This window comes from Spinacia oleracea, chromosome 1 (genome assembly GCF_020520425.1).
Source record: "Spinacia oleracea cultivar Varoflay chromosome 1, BTI_SOV_V1, whole genome shotgun sequence".
Lineage (NCBI taxonomy): Eukaryota > Viridiplantae > Streptophyta > Magnoliopsida > Caryophyllales > Amaranthaceae > Spinacia > Spinacia oleracea.
Window position 1 is genome coordinate 122,531,237 of NC_079487.1, and position 21,592 is coordinate 122,552,828.

At 34.8% G+C, this 21,592-nt stretch overlaps 1 protein-coding gene across 1 annotated transcript; it reads right to left on the reverse strand.

The window, feature by feature from the left end:
- Positions 1 to 6,039: 6,039 nt before the first annotated feature.
- Positions 6,040 to 7,941, reverse strand: LOC110787402 (uncharacterized). The gene has a single exon (XM_056834495.1). The coding sequence runs from the start codon at positions 7,939 to 7,941 to the stop codon at positions 6,040 to 6,042; it is 1,902 nt and encodes a 633-aa protein (XP_056690473.1).
- Positions 7,942 to 21,592: the final 13,651 nt, after the last annotated feature.

The following is a 21,592-nucleotide window of genomic DNA, read 5'->3' on the forward strand; positions in this document are numbered from 1 at the left end:
TGTAGCATCCACATACTTTGGACTGTAAGTTGACAACAAATGTGTCCTGGTCATGGTCCACTTCGAACTCATGTAAGTCAGCTTGCCTGATTCTCATGTTATGCACTTGCGTAAGACCTTGCTGAACCATCTTAACAACAGAAGGCATAATGACACCCTTAAATCCCTTCAGTCCCTCCCTTTTTGAATTGAATCTCTCCATGACATACCTCCTAACCCACTCCATCAGCTGTAGGATTGGTTTTGCCCTTGCCTCCCTCAACACATTATTAAAACTCTCACAGCAGTTGTTTAGTAGCATTCCTGACTTAGAAGCAGTGCTAAACCCATGTCTAGACCAGTGAGCTATGTTGATGGCATCCAAGTACTTAAATGCTTCTTCATTCAGCTCTTTTATGGCTGCCATGTGAGTGTTGAAATGGTGCTGGCAACAACAGATGCATTGTGTTAGATCAATGTATAGCAGACAGACAGACATACCACAATATGCAGACTCAAAGAAAGCAAGTACAGAAAAAGAATACCTTTGTGGAAGATCTAGCTGCCTTCCAGAAATGCTCTTTGTACACAACACCAGGAAACTTGCCTTTGAAGTTAGCCCAGATATGCCTACAACAGTATCTGGTCTCTGCATTTGGCAGAACTGTTCTGAAAGCATCAAGCAAACCCTGCACACCAGGCAACCATGAATGCAATGACCAAGTCAGATGTGGAGATCACAAGTCAGTTATGTCCAACTTAAAAAAATTCTAGACTCGGGTTTGAAATCGGACACGATAAAGTTAAAAAATGACAAATATATACAATTTTGAATAATTCTAGACTCGGGTTTGAAATCGGACACGATAAAGTTAAAAAATGACAAATTATGTCCAATCTTGAATAATTCTAGACTCGGGTTTGAAATCGGATACGATAAAGTTAAAAAATGACAAATATATACAATTTTGAATAATTCTAGACTCGGGTACGATAAAGTTAAAAAATGAAAAAAATTAGGGGAAAGATTGTACCTTCTGTCTGTCAGACATGTAGGTCACTTCTTCCTTCTCGTGAACCCAAGTAACAGAGTCAGCCACAGTGATGATGTCAGCTCTCAAAAGCTCCAAGAACCAGGCCCAAGTTTCAGCATTTTCAGTCTCCACTACAGCCCAAGCCACAGGGAAGATGTTGTTGTTCCCATCCTTCCCAACTGCAGTCAACAAGATACCTGGGTATGATCCCCTCAAATGTGCCCCATCAACTCCTATTATTGGCCTGCAGCCAGCCATAAACCCCTCTTTGCAAGCTTGCAAACACACATACAACCTCTGAAACAATGGAGGTGGGTTTTCTATGCCTTGTACCTTCACCACAGCTGTGCTTCCCGGGTTATACTTCTTAATAGCTGCTGCATAATCCCACACCTTTTTATACTCTAAGCTAGCATCCCCAAAGATCATTTTCATAGCTAAAGATCTACTATAGTAAGCTTTGTAATATCCTATTTCAGATTTCACTTCCCTCCTTGCTCGTCTTATGAATCCCTTAATTTTTGTGTTAGGTTCATCCCTCCAATCCTCCAAGTATCTCTCAGCTAGGTACTTTGAGGTAACCTTAGGGTTATCAAACTGCCACCCACAAATATGTTTTGGCCTAATACTCTTTATTTGCCAACTGTTCTCACCCTTTAGTTTTCTACCATGGATCTTAAATCTGCACTTCCTCTTCTGCTTACACACACACTGCACAGATCTACCACCCTTCACAGGACACCCACATCTGTTTGCACAATACACAGAGACTCTATTGTTGTTGTTGTGCAAGTAGTAGTAATTATACCCTTTCTGGATGGCATTGTACCTAATTGCCTTCCAAAGAACAGTGTTTGATGGAAACTTCAACCCCTTAAACAATTCAATTGGCACTTTGAAATCTACACTAGGATTGAAACAAGGGTAATTAGGTCCTTCATCATCTGATCCTAGTATGCTAACAACCTCACCATCACTGTCATTAAGCTCAACATCATCACCACCAATTAGCCCACCCTCAATACAGTCTTCATCTTCTTCCCTTTCTTCCCTTTCTTCCCTTTCTTCCCCTGCTGCTTGCTGCAGTCCTCCTAAAGTCCTTTCAACTCCCTCAGTTATCTCATGGTCCACATATTTATGGAACAAGTCATCATCACTCTCATCTTCATAGTCACCCTCACTCAGCAAGACATCACTGTCAGTATCAGATTGACCCTCATCAATTCTCTCCTTAGTTCCTGCAGCATTTCCCTCACTCACAGTAGCTCTTCCTCTCTCTTCATTCTCAACAGCTGTCTCCTGATCTCCCTCACCCCCAGCTCTTCCCTCAACCACAATCTGATCAAGATTTTCAGCTCTCTCTTCACTCACAATAACTCTCCCCTCACTCACACCAGCTCTCCCCACACTCACAGTAGCTCTTCCCACAATTGATTTGGATCTCTGCCCTTTTTCAGCTCTCACTTCACTCCCAAATGCTCCTCCCTCACTCACAGAAACTCTTCCCTCACCCCCAGCTGATTTGTGTTTAAGCAGTGCCTCCTTTTCAGCAAGTGTTCTCTTAAAAAGGGACACTGTGGGAATTTTTTGTCTCACTGCCTGTTCTAGTAGTGGGGAAAATTTGGGAAATTTGGGTGTTGAATGAAGGGGTATTGTTGAAGGGGGTGGGATTTCCCTGGACAGATTGGATGGTGGGAGTGATTTGGACTGATTTGTGTGTGGAGGCAAGCTTTTAAAAGTGTGGCAATGTGTGGAGTGTTGACTGGAATTAGGGTTTTGACTAGTGCTGCTGACTGTACTGCTGACTAGATTCACCAGTGGGGCCCCCAGTGATGAGTCACCACTCACAGAATTGCTCCCTCCACCACTTGATTGGAGATCACTATCACTATACCATTTGACATGTGTAGGAAAACGACTCCTATCATCATACTCCTTCTCACCATGTACCACATACAATTGGTACGACCCATCCTTCTCGGGTGCACTCAAAAAATCGGGAATCTCAACATCACTCTTGATCTCTTTCCTTCCATTCCCATGTAAACTACACCCTCGCCTCCTAAACCAAATCTGACCTACTTCTTTGTATCCCAATTCCCTCCTAATCCAATCTGCAAATTCAAAGTAACATATCTCCTCCACATTTGTATGCAATGACATACCAGCCTTAGGATTATCACCCCTCTCATACGTAGTTTTGTTATTTCTAGATACAAATTGCCCCCCGTGAAACAACCTAATAGTAACAGGCTCCATCAATTTAAACCAGCTTTGTTATACGTGAATCCTACCGTTAAACCTGATGCACATACAACGACACACTACATTCAATTTCCTATTTAATCACAGCTATGCCAACACAAATTCAACAATACAAATTCCAGTCATTCATCAAAATGTGCCAAAATATCCTAATTAATCAAGCAACCAGATTAATGAGGCCCAAATTTAACAACCAGAATAAATTTAACAAACATAAACCACCACATTAATCACCCAGAATCAATTTAACATAAACCACCACATTAAGAATCAATTTCTTGAATTTTCACATTAAACCCTAATCCCAATTAATCGAATTTTTAGGAATACTTAGTATAATATTACCAGCAATTAACAAATACCAATGAATTATTAAACTAAGCCCTAATTTTTACAGCATATTCAAAGTTAAAATATGGTAATTCACCTGTCCTTGTGGATCACTCTGTAATTTAGGTAGTTGTTGACTATTGTCTCGTTCCTCTTCCTTTTCCTTGATGATGACGCCTTCCCCTTTCCATTTTTAGCCATGGAAGTACAGCAGTAGCAGAGAAGAGCAGAAGGTGCAGAGATTTTTGACAAAAACGGGAAAGAGAAATTCAGAAAATTTGCCCAGAAATGGAAAAAAGAACATGAATTTAAGTAGTTGGACCATTGATGATGACTTACTTGTGCTTATTGGTTGAATTTTTTGAACTTCATTGATGACGCTTCATTAATGAAGACCTCATTGATGGCGCAGACCTCATTGATGGCAGAAGAGATGAAGAGTTTCCCAGAATTTTTTTTTTAGGTATCAAAGGGTTTATATACCCTGATATTTTGGAGGGAAAAGGGGTGCAAAGAGTGAAAAAGAGCAGCACGTGACTATCACGTGAGGGTCAACGCCGGCAAATAATAGTCAATGCCTGAATATTCTTTTTTTTTGTCTTTCGCAAATTATTTTTACATTTAGGTGTGTTTTTACAAAAAAAATTTTAAAAGGTCCCTTCTCGCAAATTCTGGCTTATAAAAGGTCCCTTTTAGCAATTTTGCCTATCGATAAACTAGCTAGATATAAGACGCCCTACGGGATACTAAATAATCGCATTTCCAACATGAGAATGAGAATGAGAATGAGAAGGATCGGATTTTCTTAATCTCTCAATCTCTCATAATAAGAATTGAGCTCGATATCTTGTAATGAGTGGAAATTATACCAAGGATCGAGTTTGTAACAGATTAATTACTTGTGTTTTCTATATCATTAATCACTGCACTAAATTGAATAACTAAATCAAAAATGATAAAGGTCGCAACATGCGACCTTTAAGCCGTGTCATAGTGGTGACATGACGCGCCTATGTGTCATAAATGTATTTGAAATCTAAAATATTTAGATTATGTTAACTATTATACATGTTATAAAAAGGTAGAAAAATCTTAATATTCTAATTTACAAATTGAATAATGTATTTTTTATTTCAGAAAAATAATTCTAATTTCCAAATTAGAAAAAAAAAATACTTTTAATTATTTATAGGATATAGGAAATTAAAATAAAAAATACATTTACTAATTTATATTTCGTCTTTATTGGTTAATTAGGACATTGGGTTTGTTTTTCACCTTGATCTTTCCCGTCAGCTGCAGTCGGCCCCTCCCCCAAGACAAATCATTAACCTTTAAAAAGTGGGAGCCTTAGAGCATCAATACTAAGACCATTCTTATTTGCCCACTCTTAATCTCTCTCTTTGTCCACCTCATCACCATCTCTTGTTAAGAGTTATCTACCAACAAATCCAAGAAATAAGCTAACTCTTATACACTAACTCTTAAATACTTTTTTACATGTTTTATCTTTTTTTTTTTAGAAAAATAGCCTAAAATTATGCATAAATATACACCTAACCCCCCCTCTTATTTTTAAGAGTTACCTCTTATTTAGAGGATGTCTTAATCAACCTCTAAATAAGAGGGAGCTAACAGGGCCGGTCCTGAGAATTTAAGGGCCCTAGGCGAAGTTGGAAAAAAGGGCCCCCTTAATAAAAAAAGACCAAATTTTTTTTTCGCAATCAACATAATACTACATTATTATAAACTTAGTTTTGCAAACAATTATTCCAAAAAATGACGATTATCCATTTTCCCCATCATTCAACTCTTATCAAAGCATAAAAACCGATATCTTCGAGCATTTTGAGATGCAAAATCATTTATGATCACGTCCACATCAAAGTTTTCCAACATATTCTTCTCAATTGATAAAGTTGCCAATCCATTTAGCCTGTCTTGTGACATTGTTGACCGCAAGTAGGTCTTTATTAACTTCAGTTTTGAAAAACTTCTTTCGGCTGATGCAACGGTCACAGGCACTGTCAATAATATCCGGTAAGCAATCGCCGCGTTTGGATAACAATTTGCACAATTAATAAATTTCAGAATTTCAATGGCAGACATTGTTTCATTTGGCAAAGTTAACTGCAACACTTTTAATTCAGATAAAAGATCATCAACATCAATATCCGAAAAATTGTTAAAATAAAAGGTAGAGTGAAATTTAACACAACATGATCTCAACTCATTGTCATCACATGAATTTAACTGTTTCGAATCATATAAAAATCCAAAAATACCTTCAAATACCTTAAGTTCCTCAAACCTGTTTTTCAAAGAAGTAATTGCCATATCAACAACAACAAGAAAATAATTGACCCTAAATAATTATTCTGGTGACTGATTTTCTTCTTCATCCTCATTGTTCTCTCCAAAATGTCTTTTTTTAATAAACACGACGTTTTGTTGGAAAGTCAGGCTCAACATTCATTTCAATTGCAACACTTTTAGCAAGATCCAAACTTTTTGTAAAGCCTTCCTCTCGATACTTTTCAAAATATGAAGACACATTTTTCAATTGTTTTATGGTAGCATCAAGGCACATAGACTTAGATTGCAACTTTTTGCTAACAACATTAATAGCAAATAATATATCATACCAAATGACCATACCAAGCAAAAATTCAAAACTTTTTAGGGCCTTGATCAAGCTCTCCGCTTCACTTTTTCCCAGTGCATCCTTACCACTAGAGTCAAATAATTCTTTCAAAGCCAACATTATTTGGGGACATTGAAATCTAATAGCTTTAACACTCTCAATTCGACTCTCCCAACGAGTATTAGACAAATATTTTACAGTTAAACCAGGAACATTATCAAGCAAAATTTTCCATCTCTTGGTAGATCCCGCAAACAATGAATACAAACGTTGAATGATTCCAAAAAATGAAATAGCCTTAGTACAAGAAAGTGCCATATCACCAAGAGTAAGATTAAGACTATGACAAGCACATGGCATGTATAATGCTTTAGGATTAATTTCAAGAAATCTCTTTTGAACACCTTGGTGCTTTCCTTTCATATTGGAACCATTATCATAGCCTTGGCCTCTCACATCATCAACATTAAGATCAAGAGTCTTTAAAACACTTGGCAATTCATTAAAAAGTCCTAATCCAGATGTATCATCAACTTTCAAAAACTCCACAAAGAACTCCTCAATTTTTATTTTATTATTTGACATATTCACACAACGAATTATAAGAGTCATTTGTTCTTGATGGCTCACATCAGGAGTGCAATCAAGAATAATAGAAAAATATTTTGCCTCTTTAACAATCTGAATGATAGACTTCCTAACACTTTGAGACAAAAGAGAAATAAATTCATTTTGAATTTTATGTCCAAGATAATGATGATGAATTTCATTGTTTTGAATTCGTCTCAAATGATCTTGCATTACCAAATCAAAATCCGCAATCATTTCAACTGATCCAAGATAAATTCCATTACTATCTTGATATAATTTTTCATTGGATCCTCGAAAGGGAAGATTATGCTTAGCAAGAAATTTCACAATGGAAAATAATCTATATAAAACCTGTCTCCAACGCTCTTTTTCTTTCACAATTTCTTCTTGCACGTGTTTATCAATTGTTTGATTTTTGTCTAATCTCATTCTCAATTCATTCCAAGTATTCATATTAGTCATATGCTCGGCGCTATTTTCATGTTGTTTGAGCCTTTGGCTAAGATGCTTCCAATCACTTAAGCCATCATTAGCTAGCAAGCTTAAATTAGTAGAAGATTTAAACAACTTGCAACAAAAACAAAATACTTTATCAATAGGTTTGCAATAAACTAACCATTTTCGATCACTAACCTCACAATTGCTCAACTTTCTGGAATAATAAGAATATGAAAAATGCCTAAAAGATTTGTCCAATGGAAAATCAAGATTCTTCTCTCTTTGAGGCCCTTTTTCAACTAAAATATCCTTCGATTTATTATCAAGATTTTCCCAATATCTTGGATCATAAATATTCAAATGCGAAATGTCTGATTCATCATCAAGAGTTACATTCGGTACATCATTAGGAACATGACCATCATTTTCATTAACCTCAACATTATCATCATTTTCATTAACCTCAACATTATCATCATTTTCATTAACTTCGACATTATCATCATTTTCATTTGAATGATCTAAATTTTCATTTGTGTTATCCAAAATCTCATTTGTATCTACCCTTTTCACCACAAATTTATCCATGGCTCCAAACTGTGATTTCATCATCTCTTCCTCTCTTTTTCTCTTTTTTCGTTTTCCACTTCCAGACAACATCTTAAATAAAATAAATAAAACAACAAGTAATATATCAATTAATCAAAGATTCAAAGAACAATAGCACGTATAAAATTCAAAGTTGGATAGAACATCCAAAAATTAAATCTCCAAAATCCAATTGCTCATCGTTTCCAATCTGTAACAAAAAGAATTGAAAACAAATTAACAAATAGAATTTTCGTAATAACAAAAATTCCAAAATCCAAATTGAAAAAAATTAACGAATAACAATTAGAAAAGGTTAGAAACAACTCAACAAGCATGATTTAATTTTAAAGATTGTTAAAACTTATTAATAGTTACAATAATTAATAACTAAAATTAAAAGAATAATAATAACTAAAATTCATTGTCAATTAACAGTTAGAATTGAAAAACAATTAACAGTTAGAATAATAATAAGTTAATAACTAAAACGAATTAAAAACCAATTAACAGTGAGAATAAAATTTTCAAATTCAAATAAAAGAATTAAAACTGAAATTAAAATAATATAATTTCAATTAAAAGAATAAAACAATCAAGAACTTCAATCAGTGATTTGGAAATCAGTCAATCAGAATTAGTGAATTACCCCCAGAAGCTTGACAAACTGACTGTCGCACAGTCGCACACTCGGCCACTCGCACAGTCGCACCTCCCTTTGCCCGTCTGCCGCACCACTTCGCGTTGTGCCGCCGACTTTCTCCACCTCTGCCGCCTCGCGTTCTGCCGCCGGTCGCCGCGAGTTTAGACAAAAAAAGAAAAAAATCGATTGGGAATTGCTAACAGAAATAAGGGATAGGAGAAGTATTGAGGATTGATGAATAATTCCCTTTGCCCCTCTATATATCTTGATAAAAATATTTCCGTTGCCATTGTTTTAATTAGAAAGCTTGAAAATTGAAAGTTTGAAATTAGGGAATTGGAGAAGAAAATGTGAATCAATTATTCAATTAATTGATTTGATATAAGAACTACTGAATAACTGAATTATTTGAACGAATTCAAAGAATTTGATGAATAAAGGAAGGAAGGAAGTTCAAAAAATAGAAAACAGAGAGTTCCGAGGAGGTTCATTTTTTGGAAATAGTTCCGTGATTTTAGCATTGAAAATTATAACTGACATTTTGGTGATATTTTGGTGGTATTCTGTGATTTTTTTTCCTTCTACATTGCACTAAATATAGCACGCTAATAACTAATTTTTTTTTTTTGGGCCCCCTTTTTGCTTGGGCCCTAGGCGGTCGCACTCCCGGCCTACCCCCTAGGGTCGGGCCTGTTCATATTAGTCATATGCTGGGCGCTATTTTCATGTTGTTTGAGCCTTTGGCTAAGATGCTTCCAATCACTTAAGCCATCATTAGCTAGCAAGCTTAAATTAGTAGAAGATTTAAACAACTTGCAACAAAAACAAAATACTTTATCAATAGGTTTGCAATAAACTAACCATTTTCGATCACTAACCTCACCATTGCTCAACTTTCTGGAATAATAAGAATATGAAAAATGCCTAAAAGATTTGTCCAATGGAAAATCAAGATTCTTCTCTCTTTGAGGCCCTTTTTCAACTAAAATATCCTTCGATTTATTATCAAGATTTTCCCAATATCTTGGATCATAAATATTCAAATGCGAAATATCTGATTCATCATCAAGAGTTACATTCGGTACATCATTAGGAACATGACCATCATTTTCATTAACCTCAACATTATCATCATTTTCATTAACCTCAACATTATCATCATTTTCATTACCTCAACATTATCATCATTTTCATTAACTTCGACATTATCATCTATCATTTTCATTTGAATGATCTAAATTTTCATTTGTGTTATCCAAATTCTCATTTGTATCTACCCTTTTCACCACAAATTTATCCATGGCTCCAAACTGTGATTTCATCATCTCTTCCTCTCTTTTTCTCTTTTTTCGTTTTGCACTTCCAGACAACATCTTAAATAAAATAAATAAAACAACAAGTAATATATCAATTAATCAAAGATTCAAAGAACAATAGCACCTATAAAATTCAAAGTTGGATAGAACATCCAAAAATTAAATCTCCAAAATCCAATTGCTCATCGTTTCCAATCTGTAACAAAAAGAATTGAAAACAAATTAACAAATAGAACTTTCGTAATAACAAAAATTCCAAATCCAAATTGAAAAAAAATTAACGAATAACAATTAGAAAAGGTTAGAAACAACTCAACAAGCATGATTTAATTTTAAAGATTGTTAAAACTTATTAATAGTTACAATAATTAATAACTAAAATTAAAAGAATAATAATAACTAAAATTCATTGTCAATTAACATTTAGAATTGAAAAACAATTAACAGTTAGAATAATAATAAGTTAATAACTAAAACGAATTAAAAACCAATTAATAGTGAGAATAAAATTTTCAAATTGAAATAAAAGAATTAAAACTGAAATTAAAATAATATAATTTCAATTAAAAGAATAAAACAATCAAGAACTTCAATCAGTGATTTGGAAATCAGTCAATCAGAATTAGTGAATTACCTCCAGAAGCTTGACAAACTGACTGTCGCACAGTCGCACACTCGGCCACTCGCACAGTCGCACCTCCCTCTGCCCGTCTGCCGCACCACTTCGCGTTGCGCCGCCGACTTTCTCCACCTCTGCCGCCTCGCGTTCCGCCGCCGGCCGCCGCGAGTTTAGACAAAAAAAGAAAAAAATCGATTGAAACAAAAACAATCGGAATTGCTAACAGAAATAAGGGATGGGAGAAGTATTGGATTGATGAATAATTCCCTTTGCCCCTCTATATATCTTGATAAAAATATTTCCGGTGCCATTGTTTTAATTAGAAAGCTTGAAAATTGAAAGTTTGAAATTAGGGAATTGGAGAAGAAAATGTGAATCAATTATTCAATTAATTGATTTGATATAAGAACTACTGAATAACTGAATTATTTGAACGAATTCAAAGAATTTGATGAATAAAGGAAGGAAGGAAGTTCAAAAAATAGAAAAGAGGAAGGTGAAGATTCGCGGAAATCAGAGAGTTTCGAGGAGGTTCATTTTTTGGAAATAGTTCCGTGATTTTAGCATTGAAAATTATAACTGACATTTTGGTGATATTTTGGTGGTATTCTGTGATTTTTTTCCTTTTACATTGCACTAAATATAGCACGTTAATAACTAATTTTTTTTTTTTGGGCCCCTTTTTGCTTGGGCCCTAGGCGGTCGCACTCCCGGCCTACCCCCTAGGGCCGGGCCTGGGAGCTAAGAGTTGGCTCTTATTTTCTAAGAGTTACCTCTTATATTTTCTCTCTCCTTAAGAGGGGGCTAAGAGCTCCTTACAATTGATGCTCTTATGTACTGTAGCTTATGAACAGTGCTACATGTGTGAGTTTCCACGTGTGACTGTGGGTGCAATGTAGTTTCATTTATTCTTTCTCCCCAGCCGTCTCCTTTTACCCCTTCTCCCCTCTATCATTACTTCATTAGTGAGTCATCACTTTCTTACCAAATTCTTATTCCCACCACTTCTCCTGTTCTCCATTACTTCATTCATTGTATTTGCAACCCATCTTTGAGGTGGAGCTCCATTTGCTTAAAAAATTTTATTAGTTATGGTGTTATTTTTATTAATTAGTTCAGGATATGCTCGGGAGTCGGGATTGCTTGCTACCTTCAATAATGGCGACTATGGCGCCTTCTTCCATTATCATGACTCATTAATTAAAATAATTAATTTTGTGAACTTCGTCATTCACAACGCTAATACACCTAAATCAAAGAAATTAAGGGAATAAGATGTTTTCTTGTTATATGCTTTAATCCTGCCTATCCTTAGCTTAGTCTTTATCTAATCAAGTTTTATTGTCGTATGTAGGGATGGCAACGGGTCCAGGACCAGTGGTATGTTTTGCAGGGCGCAATTAATAAATCCAAACTCATGGATACTTTGTACATGCATAAGTCATAGTAGCCTTTGTTTGAGCGCTAATCACTTTATTTTTATTCCCACTTTTGTTTTTTACTCCCTCCGTCTCATATTAGTTGTTACACTTATCTTTGCACAAAGTTTTAGGTGATAAGTGGTTGTGTGGTTATCAATTGTTATTTTATTGAAAAAGTAGATGTGATAGGAGTTAGTGGGGTATTTTTTTAATTGAATGAGAGAGAGTGTGGAGACCAAAAAAGTTTTAGTGGGAAGAGAGACAATATAATAATTGTGGGGTCATTCCTAATTTAGAAGTGTAACAACTAATCTGGGACGGACGAAAAAGGAAAGTGTAACAACTAATATGGGATGGAGGGAGTAAAAAAAAATTATTTTTTACAGTTGAAATTGAGAGGAAAGTGAGGTTCTCTAGAAAATGTCGATTTATGGACTTTCAATCTCGAGAAAATTAATAAGGAAAAACAATTAGGGTGTACCAACTTGAAAGGCTTGAAACCTTTACGTCAAAATGATTCAATTGTATTTTGTTTCACTAAAATTGAGAATTTGTAAAACCTTTATTTTGTTTCACTTCATTCATACGGAGTACATTTCTTAGAAGTTGGTCAAACGGGAGCTTTAAATTAGATTTCTTTTGTAGATTAACAATCTAAACTCATTACTCATGGATACTTTTGTACATAATATATAGCAACCTTTGTTTGAGCTCTCTTGTGCAACTTCGGATTTATTTTGTCAATGTTGAGGAACTAATTGGACGGTTGTGTGCGAACTTGAGAACATGATTAGAAGTTGATTTGTCTACAACAAGTTTATATATTTGAATGATATTGTATATTTGTATACGGTCATTTCTATGTTGTTGGTACAAAGAGCATTAAACCAACGACAAAGCCAAATTAGCTATTTTTGACACAAATCGTTTGGAAATTCGTATAGCTTATCACTTGATTTGTCCATTATTGGTTTATATTTTTGCGTGACGAGATAACAAGCAATTTCTAAGATTAATATAAGTACTTGTAGAGCATTAGAACAAAATTACCGCCGTAATAGATATCCTAGGCATACCGCGCGCAAGGCGCGCGGCCAAAGACACTAGTTTTATAAAAAGATGAAGAAAATCACAAAGATGTTCTAAACACACACTAAGTATCATTAGTCCAGACGGAACAAGGGAACATATCATTATAAAATTTGTTCAACAATAATACAATATGGTGCGTGACCACAGTAGTAAGGCTGGGAGATGAACAACCCTTTTACTACGAAAAAGACCTAAAACTAACCTAATCATTAAAATTAAAATAATATTTTAAAGCAATGTATAATTATGAATTTTTATTTACATAAAATATATTATTAGATTATAAATTATTTTTTAAATTAAATTGATGTATTTTTTAAATTACGCATAAATATATTATTAGATTATAATTATAATTTTTTTAATTTTTAATTTATAAGATAGATGGAAATATATACTCCGTATTTACTATAAATATAATAAATATTTGTTTCCTTCTTTGTATCGACTGCTTTATTTATATATTTTCATAGTAAAAATATAATTGATAGTAAAAAAAAATTGATGACGCGTAGCCTACGTGGCGCCTATATGTACCAATGAAACACCGACACGTAAGATTGCGACAATATTTTGTTGTCGCAACTTGCGACCTATATCATCGTCCTAACTGAATAATACAAAAATGATATCATGATACGTATTCCCTCCGTCCCGGAATACTCGCAACGTTTTGACTGGACATGCTTGCTAATGCACAACTTTGACTACCAGTATCTTTAACTACATATTATAAAAACTTGTAAATATTAATATTTTGAAAATATATATTAAGATGAAGCCAACAATATATTATATACTAACATTTATTTTCATATACTTAAAATAAAATAAGGTCAAAGTAAATTATGTGAATAATGTAAAAAGTCAAACTGTTTCGAGTATTTCAGGACCGATGAGTGTTATCTTAAATAATACCATAACAAGACAAATAATTCAACCACCATTAACTGTTCCTTTCAAGCACTTATTCGCTCGATTGATTAAGAAATATCATCATATATATTCTCTAAATTAAAGTCTGGATGTTAAAAAGACATAACGAGTCATTGTGGGGTACCAGTGCAGTAGGATCCTTCATCTTACCTTTTAAAAAAACTGAGTTGGTTTCGTCTTACGAATGGATGTTAGAGTGATTTTGTATACATTATCCTTCCCGGCCAATATAATTAACAGTGTCGGGAATACGGTAACATTATGATTATGGGGCCTGCCAGGCCTGTGCAATTTCTCAAAATAAAACATTTATTCAACTAAAAGAAAGAAGGAAAGAGAATTAAGAAAATGATTTGTTAAAAATTGAACCCATGACCCCTTGGAGTCTTGGGTATTACATTATGTAATTTACATATCAACACCTAACCACTGTTTCAATTTTGTTTTTGTTTATATTTAGAAAACTAATTATATTATATCTAAAATTTAGGTCTTGTGTCATCGCTCATCCCGCACACCCCAAAAACCGCCCCTACCAACTGGTCGACGAAATGAGCATATCATATGTCCTATGCTTGACATTTTCGTATTGCATATTTGCACCATTCAAATATGATCAGGCCTTGGCTTGAGTGCTGTTTTGAGAGGCGACCACCCTGGCCCCCGCACTGGGAAATGGCCCCAATTATTAAAGACATGCTGTTAAAAAATACTATTGAATGCTGTAGAAAGGTTGTTTAAAATTGTCAAGTTGTAAATAGTTACCAAAATTTTATTATGAGTTATTGAAGTGGAGCGTTAAAAGTCGCCCCATATTACTCAAAACCGCCCCATTATTTTTCCTTATTTTTCATTAATACCCATATTTAGTCTTACTTTTTAATTCTCTCACACCACCCCACCACCTCCGGCCACCATCGCCGGCCACCACCATCACGTCGTAGGCGACAAAATGGCCGAGTATTCACAAGAGTTTTTTTAAAAAAACTTATGCATTTTTAGCTTGTACCATGGTACAAGCTTAAAATTCATAAGCCTGTATTGACTTATGCAATTTAAGCTTGTACCATGGAATGGGCTTAAAATTCATAAGCCCGTACCATGGAAGGAGCTAAAAATTCACAAGTCTCTATTTTTTTCCGATTATATTAAATTAAATGCAACAACAAATTAAAATCTTAAATAATATAGACTTATGAATATTTAGCTTGTACCATGGTACAGGCTTATGAATTTTTAGCTTCTTCCATGGTACAAGCTTAAAATGCATAAGTCAATACCATGGTCGAAGCTAAAAACTCATAAGTCTGTACCATGGTACAAGCTTAAAATTCATAAGCATGTACCATGGTACAAGCTAAAAATGCATAAGTTTCTAAAAAAATCCGAACAAAAAAAACTCTTGTGAATACTCGGCCGTTTTGTCGCCTACGACGTGATGGTAGTGGCCGGCGATGGTGGCCGGAGGTGGTCGCCGGTGGTGGTGGTTAGATTTGGGGCGGGTATATGGGTAAATGTTGAATGAGGGGGTAAATAAAGAAGGGTAAATAGGTAAATAAATGGGACGGTTTTGAGTAATATGGGGCGGTAAATAGTAAGCCATTAAATGGTAAAATTTACAAAAAAAAAAAAAGGAATTTGATACTACGAAGTACGGACTTTGGAGCAGTATGGATTATAGCTTAATTAGTTGGTTGGAGACTTAGAGCATATTATGTTTTATTCTCGCGCTCGATTCCTCCTCCTTGGAGCATACACTTAGTATGGATTGTAGCTTAATTAGTTTGTTACACTTGTTTGTATTTTTTTTTCTTTATTGCACTTTTTCTGAAACGTTTTTTAATTTTTTTTCTTTGGATTTATTTTCGTTTTTTTTTTTTTTGAGGGAAAAAGCGAGCAAAGTATTATTATTAAATCAAATCTAAGTCCGTCAAAGTTTGTAGACTTTGGGAAAAGGAGTTCATACAAATACCCTCCGGACTGGTATTGGTGTCCCACCTAGCAATCGCATGGGCCACCGAATTACCCGCTCGCCTCACATGAGTACAGAAAAATAAATCGGATTTTTCATGAAATGACCCCGAGGTTTGCAATAATGCACCAAATACCCCTAATGTTTCCCGAATGCACCAAATACCCCCAAGGTTTAAAACAATATCATCAAATACCCTTATTGACCGTTTTCCGTCTATTCTGTTAACTTTTCCGTTAACCTAACTCTATTTTTTTTCTCTTCTATTTCCCTTTTCTTTCTTCTCTTCTTTTCTTTTTCTTTATTCTTTCCTCTTCACAGGGAAGTCTCTCTCCTCTTCTTCACCATTACCATTATCTGAGAATCACCCCCACCACCACCACCTCTTCCACTATCCACCATTGAAATTGACTTCTTTATAGAGGCCCAATTATCAACCTCATCAGCCTTCGAAATCCCCTCTTTTCTGTCTCCAATCATCATCGAGCTCACGACGTTGGCTTTTCCGATCCGAAAGATAAGAAATTCTGGGTGTTTGTTTCGGCGGCGGTAGCGGTTATAGTGGCTGATTTTCTCTCTCCTTCTTCTCGTTCGGCTTCGGTGGCCCATGAGTTGACACCACCCCAAGGCTTCGGCGGCCCAAGAGCCGACACCACCCCAACGCCCAAGAGCCGACACCGCCATCTCCTTCAAATTGATCCAAAAACCCGTTTATTATTTGAGAGTTTTGTGATTTTGTGAAATTGATTTTTGAGAATTAAATTTTTTTTCGAGGGCTTGTTGATTTGGGTATTAAATTCTCAATCAATTTTTTTCGAGGGTTTGGTGATTTGGGTATTAAATTCTCAATTGATTTGGGAATTAAACTCTCAATTAAATTGTTATGAGGGTTTTGGGTATTATCTGAATTCAATTGATTTCAGAAGAATTGGGGTGAAATCACAACATTAATAATAAACTAGGGAGGATTAAAAGCTTTGGAAATTTGAAGAAGATGAAGAACAACTTCCATGGATGTAAGGAGAGAGAAATTAAGAGTGAAGGTCAAGGGGAAGCAGGAGAAAAAAGACGGCCATGAAGATCCAAAGAAAAAGAGTAAAAAGGAAAAAAAAGTTTGGGGGTTTTTTTTTTTTTTTGAATAATAGTATAGTTAATTAATTTTTTTGGGTTTAATTAATAAAATTAAGTGTTAATATTAGGATTAGTAGAGAAAATGGTTGAGTAAGGGTAAAAAAGTAAATTCATGCTAACGGAGACTTAACGAAATAGACGGAAAACGGGTAATAAGGGTATTTGATGATATTGTTTTAAACCTCGGGGGTATTTGGTGCATTCGGGAAACATTTGGGGTATTTGGTGCATTATTACAAACCTCGGGGTCATTTCATGAAAAATCCGAAAATAAATTAAAGTGATCACCCATTCTACGAATATCATCCAGTAATAAGAACAGAGGAGCAGCTCCTTCCTTTCCCTCTTGAATAGCGCGAGCCACGTTAATGGCGTCACACTCCAGAATGACATTTGAGTACCCCATTCTTTGAGCCAACTCCACCCCATACCTTGCAGCACCAGCTTCTGCTAACTCTGGTGTCCACCTCACCAAACACCTCTTCACCGCTGCCACCAACAGCTTTCCCACTTCGTCCCTTATTGCCACCCCAAACCTCACTCCCACTCCCTCGATGATATGCGCGTCCACATTAACCTTGACGCTATTTTCAGGTGGTTTTATCCACCCAACTGCCGACGGGGAGTGGAACAACCTCACAGGCATATGTACCTTGCTTTTGTATTGCCCAAATTTATCACTTTTGTTTTCTTTTACATATGAATAATAATTTTTTAAACATTGTTACTCAATAATCCTTTGCTATTTAAGTCTTTCTGTAAAAACGTCAACTTCTTCTCCATTTTATATTCTTGCCACTTTCTTGTAACCCAAATTCTTATATGAGACTGTCCTCACCATCAACTGATGGTGAGACCAGTTCACACTTGCGAATTTAGGTGTGTTATTTCTATAGTTTAAACATGTTACTTTTTTTATAATAATTTTAGACGAGGTATTTTTTTTAGTTTAGGTATATTACTTCTATAGTTTAGACATGTTACTTTTTTTATAATTTTAGAGGAGGTACTTTTTTAGTTTAGGTATGTTACTTTTATAGTTTAGATATGTTACTTTTTTTTAATACGGAATAGTTTTAGGGGAGGTACATTTTTAGTTTAGATATGTTACTTCTATAGTTTAGACATATTACTTTTTTTTTTATATATATCTAATTTTAGAGGGGTACTTTTTTAGTTTAGGTATGTTACTTTTATAGTTTAGATCTGTTATTTTTTTTTTATATAGTTTTAGGGGAGGTACGCTATTGGTTTCGCGCTCGTCACACCATCAAGTTGATGGTGTGTCTGGTCTCACAGGAGACGCGTTGTTCTTGTAATCTATAGAATCGTTCTATAGTATTTAAAATGTACGAAGTAGCAGATTTTTTAAGATAAATTCATAAACTTTTATGATAATCAACTGTCAAATTGTACCATTGTCCAGTGATAATGAAATTGCGGTTTTATATATATACTAAGTATATATATATATATATATATATATATTAGAACATATATATTTTGTTTTTTAGAATATATGTAAACAAATGGCCCCAATTAATAAATTCGCCCCGGCCCTTATAAAGTTAGGAACGGGCCTGAATATAATCAACCACTTAATGATATATCAACACTTTCTAGCTTTAACACAAAATCACCATCTCATACTCGACGGGAGAAAAACAAAAATCTTATTATTGAATTTCAGTCAAAAGTACTAGATTTAGTAATAGTATATAGTTTAGACGGTTTGATATCTTTGTTTTATTGATAAGGAGAAGAAACTAGATTATACCCTTACATAAGTGTAATCTAAAGCATCCTTATGGATGATGAGAAAGAAGTGTTATCCCACGAAGAGAACCAATATACTTCATGATTTGTAGATTAGTTCCTTTAGATGCCATAAAGTCCGCTGCTTGGTTTGTTTCCCTAAAACAGTGATTGACCGAGAGAGAGTCAAAACGAGCAAGATCCATCTCTACATCACAAATAATAGTGTTAATCTTCCAAGGAATTTTCCATATACAAAGTTACTACTTGGGAGGGATTTGGCTTTGGCTAACACAAGGTCGCCTGATCATTTCTAATAACAAAACCGAAAGATTCTTACCATTGCACAATTTTGACCTATCAAAATTTAACTTAAGAAATCCTGAAGGCGACTTAACCCAAGAAACTTAAATGCTCTTGGAAGATATTCTCTTCTCTTATTGGTCTTTACCGAAAGATCATTGTCCTCCAAGCTTATGTCTTTGGAAGAACTCCAATTTTTGTAAAAGTTCTAATAATGGTGCAAACTTGGAATACGGAGAAAGTTTCATTTCTAAAAATTATAATTATTGAGTTGCATATGAACCATATATGCCACCAAATTATGATTAGTCTTTCAAACTCTACTAATCTTAAATTATCTTTAAGATTTTGAAGAGTCTCAACTATGGCAATGGAAGATAAGATATGTATGGGAGTCCAACCTTCATTTGCATACAAATGGTCATAGACATTCTTGCTAAATGGACAATGAATAAAAATATGGGACAAATTTTTTATGTGGTGGTCACAACATGGGCATTGGCAAGGGAGGAATGCATGACTTTTAGCTAATTTTTCTTTTGTAGGGAGACCCTAAACAGATTTTTCAAAGCAAGTTTTTCATTTTCGGGGGGATGTTGAGTGTCCAAGTCCACAATAGGGGACTCGATTTTCCATCGTTGTGGATAAGAATTGAGTTAGTAAAGATGCGGACTTGGTAGAATAATTATCAGTAGAGCATGGGCTCTAAGTAAAATTATCATCAATATTATTATATGGTATAAGAATGTTACAAACTTCTTCCACAAAAATTTGAGGGAGAACGCTTTGTAACTTGGATCTATTCCATTGCTTATTCTTTGTTATGTTATCATATATTGTTTTCTCGGGAGAAGGGTTAAAATAAGAAACAATTTCTACTAAGGGACTAGAAAAAGCCCAGTTATAAAACCTTTTTTCATGATCATACTTTCTATCTTAGGCCCTTTTTAAATAAAGGTTGTAGTTTCTTAAGGTTCCTCCATTGCCACGAGCAATTCGAGGATGGTGAATAAGAAAATAAATCTTTCCTTCGAAGATACTTCTTAGTGACTAGCTGCACCCATTGATTAGATGAGTTTGAGATGATTTTCCATAACAATTTAATTTGTATGGCCTTATTATTAATTTCTGCTTTCCTGAAACCAAGCCCTCCTAAACACTTTAGTTTGCAAAATTTGTCTCGATCACCCTATTAAGTTTGGTGATTTTGTAAGCGGGTCTTTGTTCCCAATTGCTATAAATTTGTCTAGGCTTTTATTTATGAAGGTCAGTAAGGTGAAACTCTGCATTTGATAATTTTCTCTGGATGCAAGATTAGATTGAAAAAGAATCGTTCTGTGGGCATAGGATAAAGAGTTAACTTTCCATTTTGTTAGCTGATTTTTTGTATTTTGAACAGTGTCCACAAAAGTGGTATTGGACACTCTCCCATCTATTACAGGAAACCCTAAATATTTGACTAGAGAAGAAGATTCATTCATTTGGAGTATACTGCTGAAAATAATGTTTTCTGACGCAGTCACATTTATAGTACACTGAAATGCAAATTTGTGTTGAAACAAGTTGCCCTGACATTCTACAACAGCTATCTAAAATATTTTTTATAACGGTACATGCTTCTTTAATTTATCATCTGCAAAAGTGAGGAATAGAATTTCAAATCTAGACTTTCCTAAAAGACACCTAAAAGCATGTCTTTTTGAAAACTGCGGAAATGGAATTGTCTTGCGAAGTTCTGCACATAGAATAAATAAGTATGGAGACAAAGGGTCACCTTGACGTAGTTCTCTGGTAGGGAAAAGATATATTTGTTAGGCATCCATTAACAAGGACTGAAAAGGAGACAGGAGAAATGCATTCTCGAACCCAACTTATCCATTTTTGGCTAAATCCTAGCTTATCTAGCACTGTGTATAGAAATTCTCATTCAATACGATCGTAAGCTTTTTTCATGTCTAACTTGGTTGCTATACATCCTCCTTTTCCTACTTTGTTTTTGAAAGAATGGAACACCTCATGAGCTAAGACAATATTATGATCATTTTTTCAATTATTTTATAAATAGTTGAGCATAAAATAATAGATTGAAAATAATTTTCATTTCTGAATTTTCTATTTTCGGAATGAGAGCTTAAGAAGTTTGATTTATTTCCTTTAGCATAGTTCCAGAATGAAAGAAAGCCTTAATAGCCCTAATAACAGATTTCCCTACTAGCATCCAAAATTTTTGGAAGAAGAAAGGGGGATAGCCATTAGGACCCATCGCTTTACCTGGATCTAGGACGAATACCCGCATCTTTAATTTTCTTATCTGTGAATTCTCTGGTTAATTCATCATTTTCACCATGTAAACTAATTGGGGATATTAAGTTGAAGTCTGCATTGAGGTGAAAATTACATGTGGGATCACTAGTGAATCTAGTGTATTCATCTATCATTTTCCTCCAACTTCCTCTTCGAAGACTCATATGTGTTAGAGGACATGGATTTGAGGTGATGCTCCATTTCCATGTTGTCAATTTGTTTGATGATGGA

Coding starts and splice junctions, on each gene's coding strand:
- LOC110787402 (XM_056834495.1), bottom strand. CDS start 7,941: ATGTTGTCTGGAAGTGGAAAACGAAAAAAGAGAAAAAGAGAGGAAGAG.